We start from the raw sequence: 22516 nt of genomic DNA, 5'->3' as shown, positions 1-22516 counted from the left end.
TAATTCATGATAATGGTTAAATTATTGTTATTATTAGGATTATTATTGTTATTGTTATTGTTACTTTATTATTTTAATGGAAAAAAAAGTTGATGAAAAAAATATTTAAGGAATGTGTTTCAAAAGTTGAAATGTTTTTAAAGCTATTAAAGTTGAAACTTTTTTGTGCATATTCGAATTAATTGAAATAATAATATAGTATTAAGTGATGTTTGCACATGAATATTTTTACCTTTATGCAACAAAAAGTACTGTGTTGCTATATGACAAGTGATTGGTTATATGATCCAGCAGTGATATTATTAGATAAAAACAAACCTTTACCGACTCAAAATCCTTAAAATCATACAATCACATTATGCACCTGAAGTATTCATCATCATAACTCCAATTTTTGTATGCTTTTCTTTTCCTTTTCTTTTGGTATAAGAGAGTTATGGTTCACGTTTTAGGTGCTTATGTTTTTTTAGTATATATCTATTTAATTTATGGTATAATTTGATTTGATACAATTGTTTAAAAATGAATTTGATTTTCATTTATAGTTTATGTAAAACAGTTTTACATCAAAAACATTTGAATGATAATGATAAGAGATGAGATCTCTTTCGACTTAACTAGAGATAAGTTCGAATCTAATCATGGAGATTCAAGGAGTAAATTTCTCTAGCAAGAGTTGTGTTATCTACTGTAGTTTTACTCGGTTCGATGGATTAGTATTTGTATTTACGCAATTAGTTTCTACCGACTTCGACTTAAATTATAAGAATAACAAGTAACAAGGATAAAAGCCAATATTTTTAATAATTTGACGAATATGAATATTGGTTGACAATATAAAAATTATTTACACATACGTTGTAAATAACTAATGCATTTGATTTTAAGCGAATTTTTTTATAACAGAAATTAGAGGAGTTTATCATTTTTCTTAAATACAATCATTTATCAATTTTTTTTTTTTGAGAAAAGCATTTATCAATATTTTTATAAGGGCCATGTTAACTTATGTCTTTATGGCACATATTAAGCATTCCATAAATCGTACTATAATATTTATTATAAAATATTAATTTTCAATCTCTAAAAGAATAAACTAACACAAGTTTTTGGACAAAATTTTCACTTTAGGTTCATTTACATATACCCTAAGAACACAAGTTAGTATTCTTTTTTTTATAAATAGTCTTATAATTAGGAAAAAGAGAGTAATTCATAATTTATTTTGGCCAAACAAAATTAACTACATTAATACTTTACTTGCTTAAATCCAAAGCAAAACTACGGCTTGCTCCTATGATTTTACGAGAGATATTAGTTACTAGTAGTTGACGACTGTAGCCTTGCATACATTAATGTAATTTATCACACATTAATGCTGAAGATGATCATGTCGAGGGTACATAACATGTACACCAATATCTAATCACAGTGGAAATCATACCACCCAATACCCACCTTAAAGATACCCACATTTTTAATATTTACAATATACAAAGGGTACTATACACCTTTCTTTTCAGGATTTTTATTTGTCAATTTTACCTTTCACTTTCTATTAATAACACGTTGATTTAAAAAAATGTAATTGATACTCTTAAAAAAATGGAAAAACAAAATATAAGAAGATGATTCACTAATATATTGTATATAATAATATATAAAAGGAAAACAGTCTTTTTGGTTGAATTTTTCACTATTTCAAATTTACTGTTTATTTAAACTATTTTATAATATATTAATAAAAATATTGAATTCCATTATAATAGGAACTCCTCCACTACAATAGTAACAAATTGAAACTATGAAAAAAAGTCTTTATTCTTATTAACGAAAAATATTTTTTTTTTGACAAAAATTAACGAAAAATATTTGATCACAGTAAATGTCAAAATTGTATATCTTCATTCTCTATCAAATTAAAAGTAGTAAAAAAGCGGATAGACGACAACAAACTTATATTATTTTTAGGCGGATTTGTTATACTTATACTATTTTGTTTCTTAAATATATATACTATAAATACTACGACAATTTTAACTAATTGAAAATCATAATAATTCAAAAGTTAACTTGTTTTAAATATCATATAATAATTACAAAAAACAACAATGTACATCATATATAATATTGAATAAACTATTTCTGATTTGTTTCGTAAGTTTCCTTCTTTAGCTAGAGATAGAGATGGCAATACGGGCCAGCCCGCCCCATTTAGGCCCAGCCCGCTATTAGCCCGCCAAAAACAGGGTGGGGCGGGGCGGACCAACTTGAGGGGGTGGGCTCAAACTCACACCCCGCCCCGCTTAAAGGCAGACTAGCGGGCTGGCGGACTGGCCTGTCTATTTTTTTAAATATTTTTTTGTCGATTGTTATTAACAAGAGCGGTGCTATTCACCGTGATTGAAAACATAACGAACCTATCACGAACAGTTTTGCATCTGTTAGATCTGGCATAAATACGATACATGGGTCGCTAGTCAATAAAGAGTTAGAGAAGGATATTATTGTTTGTATTGTCGTGAGCTTCTCGTGATGATATTTATTTGGATAAGTAGCATTATCCTATTAACAAATACGCTACTATTATAAAAACAATAAATTCAATATAAAGACTCTAACATTAAACAAATCTCAAAATAAATCCACCATACATCCAACATAAAACAAATTACAAAATAAATCTAACAACATGAAATAAGTCTCAATATAATATTGTGGTGAATCAGTTTTTTTTTCTAGAAGTAGTGAACTAATGGTGAATCAGTTATCACTTTTCACTATCAGAGAGTGGGACAATTTGAGGTTGGGTTGGTATCATTTGGCCCAATTGTTTATGAGGTGTGTGAATTAAAAATTCGGTCACTAATAGTAAAAAAAAATGTTTAATAAGCCCGCGGGCCAGCCCGCCCCACCCCGTTTTAACAAGGGCGGGCCAACTAGAGAGATGGGCTCAAAATCTCACCCCAGCCCGCCTAAAATGGCGGGTTAAACGGGTTGGCCCAACGGCCCGGGCCCGTTTTGCCACCCCTAGATAGAGAGTTGTGATTGTCGTCGTGAGCTTAGCTCAGTTGGTATGGACAATGCATAATATATGCAAGGTCTAGGGTTCGAACCCCGACCACTACAAAAAAAAAAAAGAGTTGTGATTGATCATTTCAGTCGGGCTCGAGCATAATGTCAACCAAGATTTTTGCTATTGTTTGAGAGTGTATGAAAGAGGCATGCACTCGAGCATAATGTCAACCAAGATTTTTTTTTTTTGGCTTTCACACCGGTTTCCGACCCACCAAAGGTGGACAACTAATCCGGCTCGTACGTAGAGGCATGCGTACTGGTCAAGCGTTGTTCCCCCTGGGAATCGAATCCGGTATTTTTCGGATACGTCCTTGGAAGGAGCTCCTTGCCACTGGAGCTCAAGCAACTTGGTTAGATTTTTGCTATTGTTTGAGAGTGTATGAAAGAGGCATGCAATTATTACGAAATGATATTATGGATATTCGCTTTGACTATATAATTATACATATGATGTTTATCAAAACTTTTGTTATTTTTCGAGACTGCATGAGGAATACATGCAATTGTTATAAAATGATGTTGTCGGTATCAACGTCAAGCAGAAAGTTGTCGTTAATATGTCAATTGTATTTTTCTTGAAGTTTTAAGGTATGTAACGGTGCATGTAATTTTTATGAAGTAATATTGTCTATATATGCTTCAGACTTAGGATTACACGTTCATGCATGCAATGCTTTGTAAAATGACGTTATTAATACGCGCATTGACTAGAGAATTGTTCGTTATGATGTTTATGAGAACTTTTGTTATTTCTTGAGACTGCATTAGCGATACATGCAATTGTTGTAAAATGACGTAGTTGGTATCTACTTTGAGCTTAAAGTTGTTCTTAATACGTCAAATGTACTTTTGTTAATGTTTTAGCGAGGTAGAGCGAAGGCGCGCGCGTGTAGCCAGGTTGAGCGAAGGCGCGTGTAATTGTTATGAATTATTTTGTCAGTATCTGCATCAGACATATAGGGTTACACATTCATGCATGCAATGATTTTCGGGGTATCTACTTTGATCACATTGTCATTCGTTAGTGGTAGTTAGGCTTCCTTGTTAACAAAAAAAGTCACGCGGGAATTTGTATCATTGGACTCGTTTCAAAATATTATATTTTCGTATAATCGAACTATCTCACTTAAAAGTATCTCCGTACACTTTAAACTCAATGGTACATCTAATAGCCGGTGAAAAATATAGTTACAAATCTAGGTTTAAAATGAAAATTCAAAATTAATCTATAACATTTTTTTTTGACAAAAAAATTAATCTATAACATATTAACATGGATGTGTGTGTGTCTATATGTGTGTGTGTGTGTGGGGTGGACTTAAAATGTTACATAAGAATCAAGTAATCAAGAAGCAAAAATAAGATGATATATATAATACAATAATGATAATGTTACATTAGTTTTTTAAGGGAATAATGTTACATTAGTTGTTTATTATAATATTCCATGTGTCCCATTAAAATTGTCGAATATTTTCATTTTACACAAAGTAAATATATAATAGTTATAAATGAAATAAATAAACTAGGTATTTTTCTTTTTGTCAAAATAAAAACTAATATTTTTACTAAGTTATCTTTATTAACCATTTATGCATTTCTATTATCATAAATTAGAGTCGAGACGGTTGTGTAATTGTATGTTTATTTTATCACATCAAGATGAGAGAGTAATTAGCTTATTCTTAATATATAAAAAGAAGAAGAAATGAACGAAGGGAAAAACAATCAAAAAGCAAGCGTCAGGTCGATGTCCATGGAAAGAGCCTAGCTTAGCTTAATATACGAAAGATGATAGAGTTGAAAATTGATATCTCTAATGATTGATGATGTTGATGGTGTACAATGAGTCACATAAATAGGTTAATTTAAAGATTACAACTTGATGTTTTTTATCTGCTTTTTGTATGGTTCTAAAATACATCTTTTTTCTTAATTTAAATCAATAAACATTTTATACGTAATTATAAATACTAGTCTTTAGAAACAGGTTGCATACATAAATTTTCAAGCTCTTTCTTTAGCAAATATAAAACATCAATTATTAATAAATTACATTCATTCCACGAACTTAACTCATTTAGTAGATATATTATATATTATATGTAGGGATTGTGGTTCGAACCCCAATACCTCGCTTATTTACCTTAAAAAATGAATTTTTAACCATTAGACTATTTGATCAAAGAAAAAACACTTTCAACTATTAATATTGACTCTACGCTACTCTCCCTTGAAAAGCTGAAAATTAAATATATAGCATAAATTATATTCTATCTTTTTAGATAGTCGAAATGACAAATAACCATTGAAAATCACACACATAAGTGGAGGGGTTGGGGTTCGAATCCCGATCACGGTGTATGGCATTGCAATTTTTACATTTTTACCAATTGAGTTAGGACTTGTAGAATATATTCTCCTTTTTTAATAGATGTTTGAATTAGATTATGATATCTCAATAATTAAATAGGCATTACGTTTTAAATCCATTTTAATAAAAAATTATTATTATTTTTTTCAAAAAAAAATTATGATAATTGTTAACTGAGCAATCATATCATATTATGTAAAAAAAAAGAGCTTTAACCGCCATTTAAGAAATCAATTTTTATTTTTTTAAAAATTTTATTTTAAATTTTTAAATACTTGTTTTTAATTGACTTCAATAAATTGTCCAACATTTTTATTTTATCTTGCATTGCTTCATTGTTTATGATATTTGTCCTCAAATATAAGACCCCCTTAAAAAAAACCTTGTTCTTTTTTATAAGTCTCTTTCAATTTCTAATTGTGTTAGTTAATTATTTACTGAAATATCTTATTATATTTTTCTACAATCAACAATCAATATTATGAGGGGAACATAAATTAATTCTTTCTCTCTTAAACAATAAATTTGTAAAAGCAATATCAATTGTCTATAGATTTAATACTATCGTCTAGGTAGTATATATGTTTATGATCTAAATCAAAAAGAAAAAAATTTATTACTAGTTTGTTAATCAAGGGAGATGAGTGTATTTACCAAAGAGATAGAGAAATATAATAGAGAAATATAACTCAAACTTCCCTCAAAGGAGCAAAGTGTAATTTTCTATATTTTCCGTAAGAAGGTATGGAATAGCATACGAGATAAAGGTATATTTCTTAACGTACGAAAGAAAGGTAGAGTAATTTAAACATTTCTCAAGAGAGCGTAACTCTTAAATTAATAAATTACAAAATCAGTTGAAACTTTAAACTTTTATGACAAAAATTGTGGCATCATTTGCTCTTGTCACGACGCTGAACAAGGAAAAAAACAATTCATGGTTCAGGGAATCAGGGTGTTGAAAACTGAAATGGAATCGTCCCAATGCACGTCATCTTTAATCCTACAGTTTGCTAAAATTTTGAACGAAACTTCATTTTTCTTTTTTGGTTGAGCAAACCTGTTTTAACTTTACGAGAGATCTAGCAAAAAGTAAAACTTTCTAATCCTAAACATGCTCAAATTAAGCCAAACCACTCTAGTCGGTTAATAGATTGAGTGTGTCAAACTAACTCTCTAGAATTACAGGGTCAAACAGATTAATCCTTAAAGCATACCCGTTCTACCACCCTTAGATTTAGGCTTTGCAGACTTGGTAATAGAGTAAACGACAACAAACTCCTTCAAAGGTAGTACCTACCTTAGGTCATTACTACAAATATGACCCCCCTTGACACGAAATCTATGTCACGTAAATGCATGGAGAAGTAACTTTACCATGTAAATACAATACAATACAATACAATACAATACATGGTGGCAAAGAAAAAGATGGGAGGAATAAAATGCCTCTATTGAGAGAAAAAGAAACACGCTAGTGCTGTTCACTCATTCACGCCCATCACACACAAGACGCAATCCAAAAGAGATACTATCTTCCTCAACACAATGTCATTACATAATAAAGAAAAACTGAAACAAACACGTTACTACAGTGCAATACAGATATGTTAAAACACCATAAACCATAATAGACTTTGAGTTAATAACATTCAACAAATGATGTAAGATAAGATTCCTCAACAACCGATATGTATTTTATCTGACGGAAGCTGCATAAGTATAGGAAAAAGCATCCACAACTGGACAAATAGAAATCACACCGCTCATTTAAGTTCCACACAACTGACATCATGTATAATTAATAAAGACCCTTTCAATATCTCCTCCTAGGAGGACTCCTGGAGCGCCGCTGAGGTCTGCAAAATGTCAAAGTTCCAAACATTCAAATGCTAAACTATGAAAAGTTTATAAGGGGAAGAAGGTTAGTAAATAGCATTTAGCATTGCTTAAACACAATGGCATGTTTGGTAGATTGGTATCATTGTGAGTTTGTCAAAATCACGGTGACATCGTGATTCTGACAAACTCATTGTGATGAATCCATACATACAATGAAACGGGGTTGAAAGATGGAATGCAAGTTATTTAACGATAATCTAGGACAGTGCACCATATCTTCATTTTTCAATCCATCCACAAAGAAGAGAATTATATATATATATATATATATATATATATATATATATATATATATATAGAGGGTGTATCAAATGAGAGGAGTGTTATAATGAGAGGATGAGAGGATATAATATGAACCATTGGATCATAATATACGGTCAAGATTAGAGTCCAGTTAGAAAGGCACGGCACACCTAATCAAACAGCGTCGCTCCTCTTTGGCCTTTCTTATTTCTTCTTCCTGGATTTCCTTCCTCTCTCTCACAAGCATATATGTTTTTCTTTTCAATTTTGTGAATCGGTGTTCGGATTTAAGTTTTATGGCCACTGCTTCATATATATGACACTCCCACCCTTTCCAATTGCTTATTTTTTGTATTAGAATTCTTCAATTTCATATTTCTTAAAATTGATTCCTCAAACTTTACATCAATCATCGACTTCCTCTCTATCATAAAATTAAATTTGATTATTTGTATTTTATCATAATTTCTTAATTATAAAAATTAAATTTTAATTTAATATTTGAATGTTTTCATAGTTACTTTGGTTGAAAAATATAGTATATGTTCCAATTTTTAAACGTGGAAAAACATACGTGGCTTGGTTGGGATTGTTGGCAATTAGTAGCAAGCTTCTGATTATTTAGATTCGCAGGTTGAAGACAGACTTCATAGTCAGAAGAGAAGGGCGAGCGAAGGAAGATGGGTCAAAGAAAAGAGATCGTGTGTGTTCTGCCTTTCTAATTGGACTCTAATCTTGACCGTATATTTTGATCCAACGGTTCATATTATATCCTCTCATCCTCTCATTATAACACTCCTCTCATTTGATACACCCTCTATATATATATATATATAAAATGTGCAGTAGGCTATGTTTTACAAACTTTCAAGAGTGGAGTATGTGTTGGCAAAAATAAATTTTACAGTTGGATACCACACAAGTTATGTAGTTGAATATCTTGTGACCATCGTAGAAAACGACGAAGAAAACCAACACAAACTAAGTGAAGATGTGATGAGAATTGAGTGTTGGACGTGTGGAAAGACTAGAAAGGGTAGGATTAGAGATGATAGCATTAGAGAGAGTTGGGTAGAGGCTATTGTAGAAAAGATGATGAAATCTCGACTTAGATGGTTTGGACATGTGTGGAGGATACATGTAAATTCCATAGTAAGAAAAGTGGATGAGATAAAAGGCAACCGAATTGCGAAAGGCAATGGAAGGCCAACAAACACTATTGGCAAATATTTAAAAAATATTTAGAGGCCAATGACTTGACTATAAACATGGAACTGTGATAACAAATCATAATGTGGTTTGATCCATGTAGCCAACCCCACTTTGTGGAATAAGACTCAGTAGTTGCTGTAATAGGAAATACCAACTCAAATAAATGATGTAAAACCCAAACCAAAACTTCATGGAACTTTGTTCAAGATTAATGTTGTAAAATAACATACTACCCTGTAGATAAATATAAAACCAAAATAAATTACCTGTTTCTTCTAACTGACTCATTGATAGGTCCACTGCTGAAAGCCCAATCAACATAAATGGTTTGTGTGAGAAGCACAGATCCATTCAAATTCTCTATTGCATTCCGAGCTTCCTCAGAGCGCTCATATTCAATCAGTGCATAACCCTAAAATCAAAATGCTTATCAGTATAGAAACCAAATCTTCACATGATAAAATGGCAGATGCAGAAATGAGCAGAAGTTGCTAAATAAAGTTACAGGAAAAGGAGAACCAATCTGCAGTTTCTGAAACTGATATTAATCATCAATCAATGATGTATGAACATAGAAACGGAGATGGCAGAAAATTTACTTGGACAAGTATCAACCCTGTTTACAAAATTACAAGTAGTCTAAAAAAAAGAGTCTTACCTTTTCTTAATAAAATAAGATAAGGTGAGATCAAAGCAGCGAAAGTGGCAAACAAGAGTAAAAGCATCATCATAAAAATATAAAACACAAAAGAAACGACAATAACCTACACACAGTTACTTGTTAGGAAGGATTATATGTTTCATCCACTACATCCTTTAAAAATCAAAACTGCATTGATTTATACTGATAGAGCAAGATCAATTTGAAAAAAAAATACTGCAGGGAGTGCAGTGAGGCCATTTTATAAAATTTATATACATGAGAAACAAATCAACAACCATCTGAACCCCAAAGTAACAGCTTGAGGTCAATAACAAAATGTGTGCAGCAAAGCAGAATTCATGCCATGACTGAGACATGAAATGGAAAGTTAAGTCCAACTAACGGTGAAAAGATATGAGATGATAACTTCAGTTAAGGTTGCATCAATCAAGAGTACCCAAGTTCAATCCCATGCTGGAACAATCTTCGGCCTCACTTTACCTACCTCTCAATCAAACTCCACATCATGGTTATCGGTATCTTAAAATAAATGTGAGTTGTATCTCAATTCGATACAAAACAGAACCCATCAATAACCTCAGTTAGTGTGTATCATTGTATCTATATGGGATGAATCCCATCTTGAATCCCAATTCACTAAAACGATTCTCATTTCATTCTAATGGTTCTATATCAAAATTATTTGAATTATAGCCAGCTTTTGTCGGTCAACATTGTATAGCCAGCTTGCCATTTGATTCATGACTTGAATTATTTGAAGGTTCATATATGATATATTAGCTTATAATTTTGCTATGTCGCTTGTCTTACTTAAAAATGTCATATTTTTATAGACAGTGTATATTACGGTTCATAAAAAGATTCAATTCCGAAAATAGATCTTCTGATTCAAAATTTGATAACCATGCTCCGGAATATCAAGGTACCTTTCCTCGGGAAACCAGAAGGTTAACAATAAAAAAGGAGCATCACATAAATATTACCATTAATCAATCACTTAGGCTTTGTTTGGGAGTTTGAGAAATATATGGAAAAATGGAGATCTTTCACGAGAATGATAAACGAATATGATAAATATATTTTTAATTTTAAGAAATATTAGAACAACAATTAATACAATTTTTGAGTTCCCCCAAATGAGGGAGATTTTGTATTATGAAGAAACATGAACCCCAAAAGCCCTCCCCTCCCAATGTCTTCTATTTCATCCACTTGCTCCTTCCTTTTTTTTTTTTTTCAAAGCCCTTCACTTCCCTCTAAACTCCCAAACAAAGCCTAAGGCTTTGTCTTTGTTTGGGAGTTTAGAGGGCAAGGGAGGGTTTTGGAAGAAGAAAAAAAAAAAAGGAAGGAGCAAGTGGAGGAAATAGAGGAGTTTGAGAGGGGAGGGCTTTGGGGGGTTAATTTTTCTTCATAAAACAAAACCCTCATAATTTGGGGAGAACTCAAAATTGTATTCGAGGAGGGTTTTGAAGGGATTTGGAAGGTTTAGACGAATTATTCAAATTCAATTTATGTTGTTGTAATATTCTTAAAATTACAAGTGTATTAATCTATGTTGTTGGGAGGGGTTTTGGAGGTCTAAGTCAATATGTTAAAATATATTTGTTATTTAAAAAAAAAATCAAAGAAGAACATGATAAACTATTCAATCAAACTTAATTGATTTTAAAAAGCATTTTATAGTAACCATAATTTAAGAATGAAAAGTAAAGCCTCCACCCCCTCCCCTCCAAAACCCTACAATCATACCCTTAGATTACCATTACCCGTCCATATACATTTCCTACTTCAAAACACTTTCTATCATCAATTTATGATAACAAATTATCCATAAAACTAGTCAATCTATACGAGTGGGTAACAATGCACAAGAACAAGTGTATCAAAAAAAAATACAGTGAAGTGAATAGCAAAAAATCATCAACAACGCACCTTAACAAAACCAGTACGGCGATCAAGATTCAAGTGAAGATTCTTAATATCACCATATTCACCAAAAGCATTCTGCAAATCATCATCTTGAGCTTCCTCATGTACACCAGTCACCAAAATAATCCATCCTTCAATAGCTACAAAAACAGCAACATTATTAAGCATAAAAACCCTAAAATCAAAATCACGCAATTAAATTGACAAAAATTGAAATTGGGGATACAAACATCTTTGAGGACCAGGACCACCCTCAGCAGTGAGAGTATCGAAACCGGAATCAGCGAGACGAGAGTTACGGTTAGAGGAATCGGAATCCTGACGGAAACCGCGACCTTTGGTTTTTTTGGGAACGGAAGTGATGGCGGATTTGAGTTTGGGATGTGGAGGAGAAGCTTCGGCGTCAACAGCACCTTCTTCGTCCATCAAGTCATCTTCCTCTGGCTCGAAATCCAAAGCTTCTCCGTCGGCGGCGCTTCCTTGCATCGTCGCTGAATAGAGAGAGGAGTGAGTGTATGAAGGGTAGTTCAATTCAACCTATAGGGTTCCCAATTCTAATTCGTTTGAATTACAACGAGTAATGAACGTATAATATATTTTAATTGAACGTATAATATATTTTAATTGAAAAATGAGAATATTCTACACTATTTGAAAGAGTTCAAATGATTTTTTTGGGTAACAAATCATTCCAATAAATAAGAATCAAAATCACTAATTAATAAAAGAATCTGAGAATCATTCAATTAAATGAGTGTGTCAATCACCTAAGCTAAGCTAGGGTAGGACAAAATATGGAAAATCGACCCAAATCGACTTAATCGTTTGGCTTATTTGACGGTGGTCAAGTGAGTCGAGTAAAATAGATTTTTTAGATAATGTTGATTTTTTTTTTTTGGGGGGGGGGGGGGGGGGGGGGAGTGAGGACCACAAAAAAATTTATTGGATTGATTGGAATTCTGTTTGTATGAGTAAGGAGGTTGGTGGGTTAGGAGAATTAGGGAGTTTAATAATGCGTTGTTAGGAAAATGGTGTTGGAGGTTGTTGGTTGAGAAGGAGAGCTTGTGGTGTAGGGTGTTGTCGGTCCGTTATGGTGTGGAAGGCGGCCGTGTGTTGGATGGAGGTCATGATGCCTCTTCCTGGTGGCGTGCTGTCACTACGTTACGTAGGGAGGGGTGGTTTAGTGACCATGTTAGTCGAGAGGTGGGTAATGGGAAGGGATCAATGTTTTGGTCAGATGTGTGGGTTGGTGGAGTGGCTTTTAGGGATAGGTTCAGCAGACTTTTTGATTTGTCGTTGCTAAAGGAGGTGTCTGTGTTTGAGGCGAGTCAATTAGGTTGGGGGGAGGATGGAGAGGTGTGGAAGTGGAGAAGAGGGTTGTTTGCGTGGGAGGAGGAGATGGTGGGGGAATTATGTTTACTTCTTCGAAATGTGATTTTACAAGTTGACAGAGATGATAGGTGGCTTTGGAGTTTGGAATCAAGCAAGGATTTCACTGTGCGGAGTGCTTACAAAGTTCTTGTTCATCCGTATCATCAAGCCACTACGGTTTCATCTAAGTTTCTTTGGCATAAGGATGTCCATCTGAAGGTTGTTCTTTTCACTTGGCGTTTGTTCCGTGACAGGTTACCTACTAAGGATAACTTGTTCCGTCGTGGAGTTATAGCTTCTGACGATCGTTTGTGCGTTGGTGGTTGTGGGGTGGTGGAAACTTCCCCCCACTTATTTTTACATTGTCATTTTTTTGGGGAAGTTTGGCACTTTATTCACCGTTGGTTGGGTGTCTGTTCGGTCCTACCTGGTGAACCCGCGGCTCATTTCAATCAGTTTGGTCATGCTTGGTGGCTTAGTCCATTCACTATGTTGGGCATCGGTTAATGTTTCTTTCTCTGTATACCTTGGTTCGGTTTTACTGTTTTCTTTGTACATATGTTGTGACTCTGGTTCTTTCCTGGTACACCTTGTACTAGGGAGAACTCTTTGATTGGGTAATAAAATTCCATTTTAGCCTTTTCAAAAAAAGATAATGTTGATTGATTTCGGATGGGTCAATGCAGGTTAAAGAAAATGGAACCCATCTAATACGTTACCATCATGTTGTTGGGCAAATTAAAAATATACTATATGTTCAATTTTTGAAGGCTAATATAGAGATTTCAACAAATCACGCCATCTTTATAAAGAATACGTAACATTTTCTTCCTTCTCATACATCATATAAGAAAATGAAATAGAGTATATCAACTCAGTAGACGTGACACCGACAATCTCAATCAACATAAGACGATACTCTTTGGTTTAATAAGTGGAATCCATCACAAGTGCAATAGAAAATTTATTAAACAACTTAATGTAATCGGTACGAGCCTATAAAATATATTTGAACTTATCGGAATCAACCGTCAATCTATAATTATAAACATGCTTGTCTTCAACTAAACATTTCATGAGATGTTACATTTATGATCGTGGACCCCGATAAACTACTTATACTTGTGACATGAATTATAAATATGCATGATAGTATGCATGTATGTCAACATATTTCGGCCTATGAACAAGCATACTCTCTTTCGGCCTTAGACGGTCAACATATTTACAATTTTGAAAGGTTTGAGTAATCTCATGAATGTCATCTCATTCTCCACTCTAAGCAGCTCCATAAACTGGTAACAAATAGTCTTTCCACCTAAACGAACAATTACATTTCAATGAAGCATATATTTTACACTTCAACAACTTTTTGCACACGGTATAGAAACCTCTTCTTTCACATCTCAATGTAACAAATTATTTTCTGTCATTTCATCCATTGTTCGATTTCCCAAACAGTGGATTCTAGCTTCCTTGCTTTATTCTGGTGATCAAGTAAACTTTCTTTCAGTGTTACATTGTTTTGGGTGATCAATACAAGACGCAACTGAAGGTACAAACTTGATTGATGGAAAGTGGTGTTTGGCCACTAAACCATCATAGGGTTAACATAAAACCATTATTTGTTGTCGTAGGGGTTGTCGAAGGACCATCATCGACGACTGCCTTTTATTCATATTAAAACAAGAAAATTGCTCATCTCCCATTCAAAGTTGCTCCCTCCCATACAATCTGACAAAAATATCCCCCACGTGACTTAAGTCACACATGTGTTATACCCAGCGCGACTTAAGTCACTATGGGTTACAACCTGAGTGAGTTAACTCCCGCTGAAAGTATCGAGCGTGACTTAACTCACGCAGGTTGTATCCCTGGGTGACTTAACTCACTCAGGTTATAACCGATAGTGACTTAACTCGCTCAGGTTATAACACATGAGTGACTTAAGTCACGTGGGGGGTATTTTAGTCAGTTTATATGGGAGGGAGCAATTTTGGATGGGACAAGAGCAATTTTCTTAAAACAAAGTTGATTTGGGTAATTGGTCCTAGATTTTTTTTTTACATTAAGCCCAATAAAAACTGTTATTATTTTTGGAAAAAAAATGTTTTTGGGTTGAATACATAAAAAAAGTGAATTTCTTTTTCCACCCTCCTAAAAAAATTCAGTTATGAAATTCGAGTGTTGGAGGGTGTTTTTAACGTGTTCTTGCTCTTTTTTGAGTATGTAATTCAAACTTCATAGAACGCACGAGAAGCCGGTAGGGTGGGAAAAAATTGTCTAAATAAAATGTATTGGAAGTAGTTTAAAAAATATGTAATTTTTTTAATATGCTTTAATAGATGAATAAGATGAATATGTTAGAAATTTAATAAAAACAGATTTCACAAAACATGTTCAACAATTATGAATCAATAGCGGAAGCAAACAAAACATTGAACATGATTATGATCGGATCTACGACATGTTTTATTTATCAAGAATATTAAGAATTAGGGTATTAGGAATACCTGGATAAAGCTTTTCATGGAAGCTCTCTCAGGCAATGATAAAGAAAGAGAGGATACGATGATCTGAAACACACAACAAAGGTTAGCGGCGGCTGATTTGGTTCTTCCTCAACCAGTACCTTTATGCCTCAAGTTCTCTTCAGATGGGGAGAAGAGAGAGTTTGTCATGTACGGTGTATTGGGGACCATAGCCTCATTTATATTGGATGGCTATTAGGGTTTCCCAATGGGCCATCCGGACATCAACTCATTGAGTCCATATCAACTAATTAAATATTTAATTAATTATCCAATTAGAAACCTAATAGCCTTATTACGTAATTTGATCACTAATCAATTAACGCTCACAATTGATAAATAGCTAATATAATTATTATTACGATATTTTCCCACATAATGATATTGGAATATAATAAAACAATAAAATATTCCAACAGAAGATCCATCCATTTAAAATATAATAATGGATAAATTTGATGAATTTTATGTTTAATGGATGAATTAGATTATATATTTTTGCTACAAATAGTATTGTTAATGGATCCTTTTTATCCATCCAAATCCAATGTCATCCATTTTACCATCCCTAGGCTAGACCATACCTCTTTTTTAGGCATTTGTCTTCTTAAAAGTTTTCATTAGTTTACATGTTCTCTAATTTTTATTTTTTTTTAAACAATACAAAAATAGTTTACTTGTTAGAAATATGGATTTGACCGATGTCAACTACCTGGTGTGTTTTAGGTTGGATTGGACCACCAAATTTCTGGCAAAATGAAAGCCATAGACAGATCCAATATGGGTCATTTTTCATGTCTTAGGTTTACCAATTTGACAACTCTAACAATGATTCATCCAATAAAACATATCCTCCTATATATGACGAATTGCTTGAGACAATTCTCCTAGATATCAAATGGTCAACAAAAAAAAGGGAAAATTTAATACACATGACCATTTTTTTAAAAATAAAAACAATGAGCAAATGTAAGGAAAATTGATAGACTATGGTCTAAACCAATTATTTTAGTTAACCTAAGCAAAATGATAATATTTTACTAAGTTTGTATTAGTTTGTAGAACAATATATTTTATTTAGCTAATGGATCTAAGATTGGATTTATTGGTTTCAGTAGGTATGAACATGAGTATAGAAGTTGATATTTGCACATATTCGAAATTGAGTATGGGCTTTTTTCAAAAGAAAAATGCTAACAATATTATCTCTAACGTAGTTTTATTCCACATAAATTCCACCAAATATAAAAAGAGCATTGAAAAAAGACTGTTAGACCGTATGTTACTTACCATTATTCCTTTCATAAATTAACGGTACAATTTTTTTTTCCATAAAGGCAGTCTAGTACCTAAAATTTTTCCACTATCATTGTTGCATAACAAATAAACATATAATATGGAATCACATGAATAGAATGGAAAATTCCAAGGTCGGGTGACATATTAAAAATCATAATATAGGATCTCAATTAATATATATAGATATCATAATCTTTTATAATAGTTGGTGAAAACTGTACATTTGAAGATTTTACACTTAGAGTTGTTTATTGAGCTATAGTGAAGGTTGATTGACTTTGTGGTTATGTTAAACATTTGAAAAATTTAGTTGTTGGTTAGTTTTTTTTTAAATGGATTTCTGGCCCCTTATTTATCTAAAAAAATATATTCGAAAGTTTTATTTATTAATTGCGAGTATCTAGATGCATCTGGAGGCCTAAAAAATCAATCAAAGATAATGGAAATGTTTAATGACTTCTAAATTACTTTTGACAAATATAAACACATCCTTAGGCATAATGTACAAGAAAGAAAAAAATTCCATTGAAAACTTCTCCATCAATATCTAGCATCAAGTCCACAACAAAGAACCGCAATGATAAACCATGATACACTTTTTGCATCAATAATTGTCAACCATATTCTATGCTACATATCAAATTCTTGTCATTTGAAACTCTGAGTTTCTTTTGCTTTATCAAGCAGCAAAATACATGCCAAAATATAGTTTCACATCTGAGGAACACTCAAAAAAAGTCCTTAAGGATTAGCCTTTTTGACACTACGAAAAACATCTTGCATTAATCGTTCATGCTCTCTAAGCATGTCATCAATGTTGCCGCCTGCTGGCATTAATGGTCCAGAACAATGGATTCTATTTTTCTTTGGTATGTAGCCCTACAATCGCAACGAATAACAAGTCAAACACAATTGAAATATTCACAAATCACAAGAAGAAAAATAAACCTTGACCATATAAAAAACAAAAGGACAAAATTACTACATTCGTTGCTAAATATAGAATCTCATTTATTAAATCAAGAGAATTAAGAAAACTGATAACAGTAAAGAGAAAGTTGTTGTTTACCATTCCGGTGTCTCGGCCTGACATGCCCTGTTCCTTTTTAATAGAATCAGAGAAATCTATTGCTGCTTGATTCAAATGAGACCTTTGTGTCCTTAACTCTGGAATATTCTTCCTAGATGAATCTGATCTCTTACTGTGCATCGATATTGCAGAATGTGTATAACCATTATGCATAGGTGATCTACTTGGTTCACACTTGTTGTTAGATTCATCATCTTCCTGTGATTCATATTTAAGAGGAGACATTCTGGTATTCGACTTTTCCTGCGTCAATGTTAAAAGCAATCATGAGATCAAGCAAAATTGCAGTAAATAGTAATAATAATCAACATGTATGTTTCGTTAAAATATGTTACCGGCAACGATATATCTCCTTGAGCATTATACTCTGGTGTTTCCAATGCTTTGGTATTTCTTGCTCCCCTTGAAGCAGTTACTGGCCCATGTCCTTTAACAGCTTCTGTATTTTTTCTGATCATATCAACAAATAAATAAATTTCCATGAATTTGCACGACACTTTTAATAAAGCGTCAAACTATACAAGAGATTTATTTTGGGGAAAGTTGGTAATATGAGATTTTTATGGTAGGACATGTTTGTAGTACTTATTTAATTTAATTGTGTGATGAGGCAATATAATAAGACACATTTAACATTTATTTAATTGTACATAGTATATTTATAGAGAGGATTTATAAAAAAAAAATTTATTTAACATTTATTTAATCGTACATAGTATATTTATAGAGAGGATTTATAATTTTTTTTTTTTTTATATTATGTTTTTCTTTCTTGTGAGTTATGAGGCTAAGAATTGTTTTCCAAAGGAAGGTGTTGAGTATAAGGTTGGTTGGAAGTTCATCAACCAAACTTGAGTGTTTGTGCACTTTTTAAGTGGAGTTCAAGAAAATTTCTATTTAAAATTATACGTATATTGAAATACCTTGTTGCTTCTTTATCTCGACGCTTGACATCGAACTCCTTGCTAGGTGGAAACTTTGGTAGACTTAAAGGATCACAAGGTAGAGGATCTGCAGTGAAGAACTGACAAATATCCAACACAAACATTACAAGGTAAATAGGATATCCATGACAATTATAAGAAATAAAACCCCATCAATTTTAAAGACTCCATTATAATGATAGGCTCTTGGAGCTCATTGACAAATTTAAAATTCTGAAAAATGATGTATATGTTTGGTAGTTTCGTAAATTAAAATGGATTTAATTTATATACAAGTCATTTATCTAAGATGCGGTAAAATATCATCAGGATTTAGGTGCATGTGTTAAAAGCAACAAGTTTATGGAAATTTGATATAGACTAATTGTCACAAATACTATATGTGAACGAAAGAAAAAAGAGGAAGAATATTGTGGAGAATTACCTCACTCTCAAGTGCAGAAGTTGCAGATCCTCGTTTTTCTGGTTCCATTGAAAGAAGCTTATCAACAAGTGCTAATGCAGTAGAAGGAAAGTGTTTAAACGCATCAGCAACATGTCGTCTGTAAGAGTTTTGTGGTTTAAAACTTGTTGCATATGGAAGTTTTGTTCTTTGCCAATAGTCTTCAGATGGTGAACCACAAAGCTTAAAAATCTTGTGCATTTGTTCCACCTGCACAAATGAATTCATTGTCAATAACACATTACAATTTTTTTCCTTTGTTTAGCGGTAACGAAAGTACGTCAATATGAATTACTTCATGTATATGAGTCTATTCAGAACACATCAAGTAAAATTACCAAACTATTAGAACAACAAAGTCGACTCTAAACAAAACAGATAAATAAACGCACACAAGGCATAAATAATTGATCACGAAATTCGACAAATTATGCCTATGTCTCCAATAACATAGTTGTAGTTGTAGTTTTTTTTATCATGCAATACTTGGTGTTAACAGTACAAAGCTGTAATTAAATACTACAATCCTAATTAAAAGTATACCCTAACCCGTAATGTGAAGTTCTTTGCTCCCCAAACCCTATTAGTCATAAGCCAATATATGAACAGGTTATGCCTAAATGCTAGGTGCTCTCACTCTGCTATGCTTGAGCTTCTACCCATTTATCATTGAACATAAGTCATACTCAACACAAACTAAATATTAATTCATATGAATGATGTAAAAAATTCAAAAGAAAAATATGAATGATAAGTTTTCATTTTGAAGACAAATACTAGCTAGAATAGTAGCAATGCCAAACATTCAAGAATCATATTATTGGTTAATTAAAAATATATACCTCTGTCCTTCCAGGCATGATAGGCTTGCCCACCAACAATTCAGCCAGAATGCAACCAGCACTCCACAAGTCAATTGCAGCACCATAGTCGGTAGAACCTAGCAAAAGTTCAGGTGCCCTATACCAAAGAGTCACAACTCGGCTTGTCAATGGCACCTTGCTATTAGGTTCATATACAGTTGCAAGACCAAAATCTCCAATCTTAAGAGTTCCATTGTTGTCAACTAGAAGATTTGAACCCTTTATGTCACGGTGCAACACACCCCTACTATGACAATGTTCTAGCCCACATAGCAGTTGCTTCATGTAACATTTTATCTGCATAAACAATTCCATACCATAAGGCTACACAACCTTTTATATATCTCTCTTAATCAAGACTATATGGTTTGTTTTTAGTTTTATACTTGTGTATAGTTCTAAATTATAGTCCATAGCTACAATTGCGGCCGCATTATAAAAGTTTTAGAGGTTTCGTAACTACATTGTATATGCAATGCCTACATTGGCGGCATTTGCCTGCATTTGTCCGCAATATAAAGTTTGCAGCCTAACAACAAACATGACCGCAATTTTGAACCATTATCCAATTTCTAATTAACATTTTATGAAACAATAAGCAAGATGTCCATATACCTGTGGTTCAGTGAACTTGACACCAGGTCTAGCAGCTAGTCCAGCAAGGTCATGATCCATGTATTCAAAAACAAGGTACAAACTAGTTGAAGTTCTAGATGTGACAAGACCTTCGAGTTTGAGGATGTTAGGATGGTCAAGTTGACGCAAAATATATATTTCCCTTGCCATGAAACGCACACTTTCAACATCTCCACTTGAAAACCTAACTTTCTTTAAAGCCACATATTTACCAGTTTCAAGATCACGGGCTTTATGCACACTGCTATATGCCCCTTGTCCAATCTGCATATACAACAATATTCACTTGTGTAAATCAATTGTTTAGGCAAGTTACACATCCATGGTTGACCAATACTTAAAATTCATTCGAAAATCTAAGAATGTGTAATGTCAACTATCGAACGTAGAAGCTCACAGTCCTCCTTGATGTAACATTTGAGACAATGATCTGATCATGTCTGTTTGACAAAAAACAAGAGAAAGCATACATGTGTGCCTCAAAAATCGACTCATTTGTTTTCCTTTATTTTTGTCAAACCAGGTCCGATCAAGTCATCGTCTCAAGCTCAAGGGCGAAAAGAACCATGAGTTTCAACTTTTAGAAGACAATCTCGGTCATTATTTGGATTTTGAGTGATTTTTAAGTACTAGTCCACAATGGACGACCTATCACGATAGCAGAAATTGCCATCAATTTAAACTAACTAAACATTATGAAACAAAAAAGAGAAATAATTGAACTAACTTGGTCTAATTTTTCAAAAGAGTCAGCCCTTCTAGGAACCCAACCTTTGATTGCTTCTCCTGCAACTGAAGACAACCATAATGGCCATCCAGAATCAACATATTGTTCTCCTGAAAAATGTTGCACACTTAGTATTCTACTCATTACTGGTTTTTTTTCATCTACGCCGGAAGTTAATGTCATACATCTTTGATGTTGGCTCTTGTTAGCAGCATTTAATTGAATGATTTTCTCTTCTGCTCTTCTAAACACTTGTGACGACGCCTTAGCCAAACGCGGTGTTGAATTACAACCATCCAAGGCAATGCCAATGGTAACCCCATTTAACTGTGTAGGAGCAACTAGTTGCACTGAAGATTTATTCCACTCACTTTCTTTCTCAAATTCTTCAACTTTTTCTTTCTTTGATGAGTATTTTGAGCAAATGCACCCCATCTTAGTGTTTATTTTAATCAAAATATGTATATCACTACCCTTTTGTGAAATTTAATCGTTGTTACAATTGAATTTTTCTTGGGAACCCAAAAGCTCCCACCCTTCTATTTCCTATGATCAAATAGACATTAACCGCGAAAACTTTTTAGATGTGCCCTTTATTTAGGGCAAATATTGATACCAACGAAGAATCCACCTTACAAAATCAATGTTGCAACAATATTTATCTATATGTCAATGTGACATTTTTTTACCAAAGAAGAATCCAAGAATCGGAGGATATTGATTTGGAAACAGTTGTAGAATTTCAATAAGGACTCATGCATACACAATGTGACGACACAAGATTTTGAAAATCAAAGGCTCTAAATAGATAAAGGTAATATATATGAACAAGAAATATGTTTATGAAGAAGAACAATGAAAGAAGAGGATTAGTTTACCCCTTAATTAAGAAATTAAAGGGTTGATAATTCAATTAAAATTACAAAAAAGATAATTGCTAAAATTTATTGACCTTTGAGCAATGAGGGAGGGTGACAAGAATTTTTGCAATGAGCACAAAAAAAGTCACAATCACAATTTACAAGATTTTGTTTTTCCTATTAACTCTTTTGTTTGAATCAAAGGCAAAATAAACCAATTATTTTTTAAAATTAACTGGTTGATGAATCTTGGATAGAAAGCAAAAGATGGAGATTGAAGACAAGGAGGAAGGAGGTAGGGACATATGTGGAAATTTTTCGAAAAAAAAATGAAAAAAGATTGTTTGTATT

The 22516-nt window shown here is 32.9% G+C and overlaps 3 protein-coding genes across 3 annotated transcripts; 1 reads left to right on the top strand and 2 right to left on the bottom strand.

The window, feature by feature from the left end:
* Positions 1-6967: 6967 nt before the first annotated feature.
* Positions 6968-11967, bottom strand: Y14 (RNA-binding (RRM/RBD/RNP motifs) family protein). The gene is made up of 4 exons (XM_085712383.1): positions 11633-11967; positions 11406-11542; positions 9076-9221; positions 6968-7311 (listed from the first exon to the last, which is right to left on the bottom strand). The coding sequence occupies exons 1-4, from the start codon at positions 11886-11888 to the stop codon at positions 7269-7271; spliced, it is 582 nt and encodes a 193-aa protein (XP_085568509.1). The 5' UTR covers positions 11889-11967; the 3' UTR covers positions 6968-7268.
* Positions 11968-12626: 659 nt separating this feature from the next.
* Positions 12627-13280, top strand: LOC146919131 (uncharacterized). The gene has a single exon (XM_085710606.1). It carries the CDS (start codon positions 12627-12629, stop codon positions 13278-13280), a length of 654 nt encoding a protein of 217 aa, XP_085566732.1.
* Positions 13281-17023: 3743 nt separating this feature from the next.
* LOC146919130 (Protein kinase superfamily protein) lies at positions 17024-22484 on the bottom strand. Its single transcript, XM_085712382.1, has 8 exons — positions 21306-22484; positions 20558-20842; positions 19922-20239; positions 19062-19289; positions 18617-18717; positions 18029-18143; positions 17673-17936; positions 17024-17482 (listed from the first exon to the last, which is right to left on the bottom strand). The coding sequence occupies exons 1-8, from the start codon at positions 21738-21740 to the stop codon at positions 17345-17347; spliced, it is 1884 nt and encodes a 627-aa protein (XP_085568508.1). The 5' UTR covers positions 21741-22484; the 3' UTR covers positions 17024-17344.
* Positions 22485-22516: the final 32 nt, after the last annotated feature.

The sequence above is a fragment of the Medicago sativa genome, chromosome 5 (assembly GCF_051527215.1).
Source record: "Medicago sativa cultivar Bolivia chromosome 5, Bolivia_mono, whole genome shotgun sequence".
NCBI lineage: Eukaryota > Viridiplantae > Streptophyta > Magnoliopsida > Fabales > Fabaceae > Medicago > Medicago sativa.
Note: the sequence above shows the minus strand (reverse complement) of the source record. Positions and strands in the feature narration are given on the sequence as shown.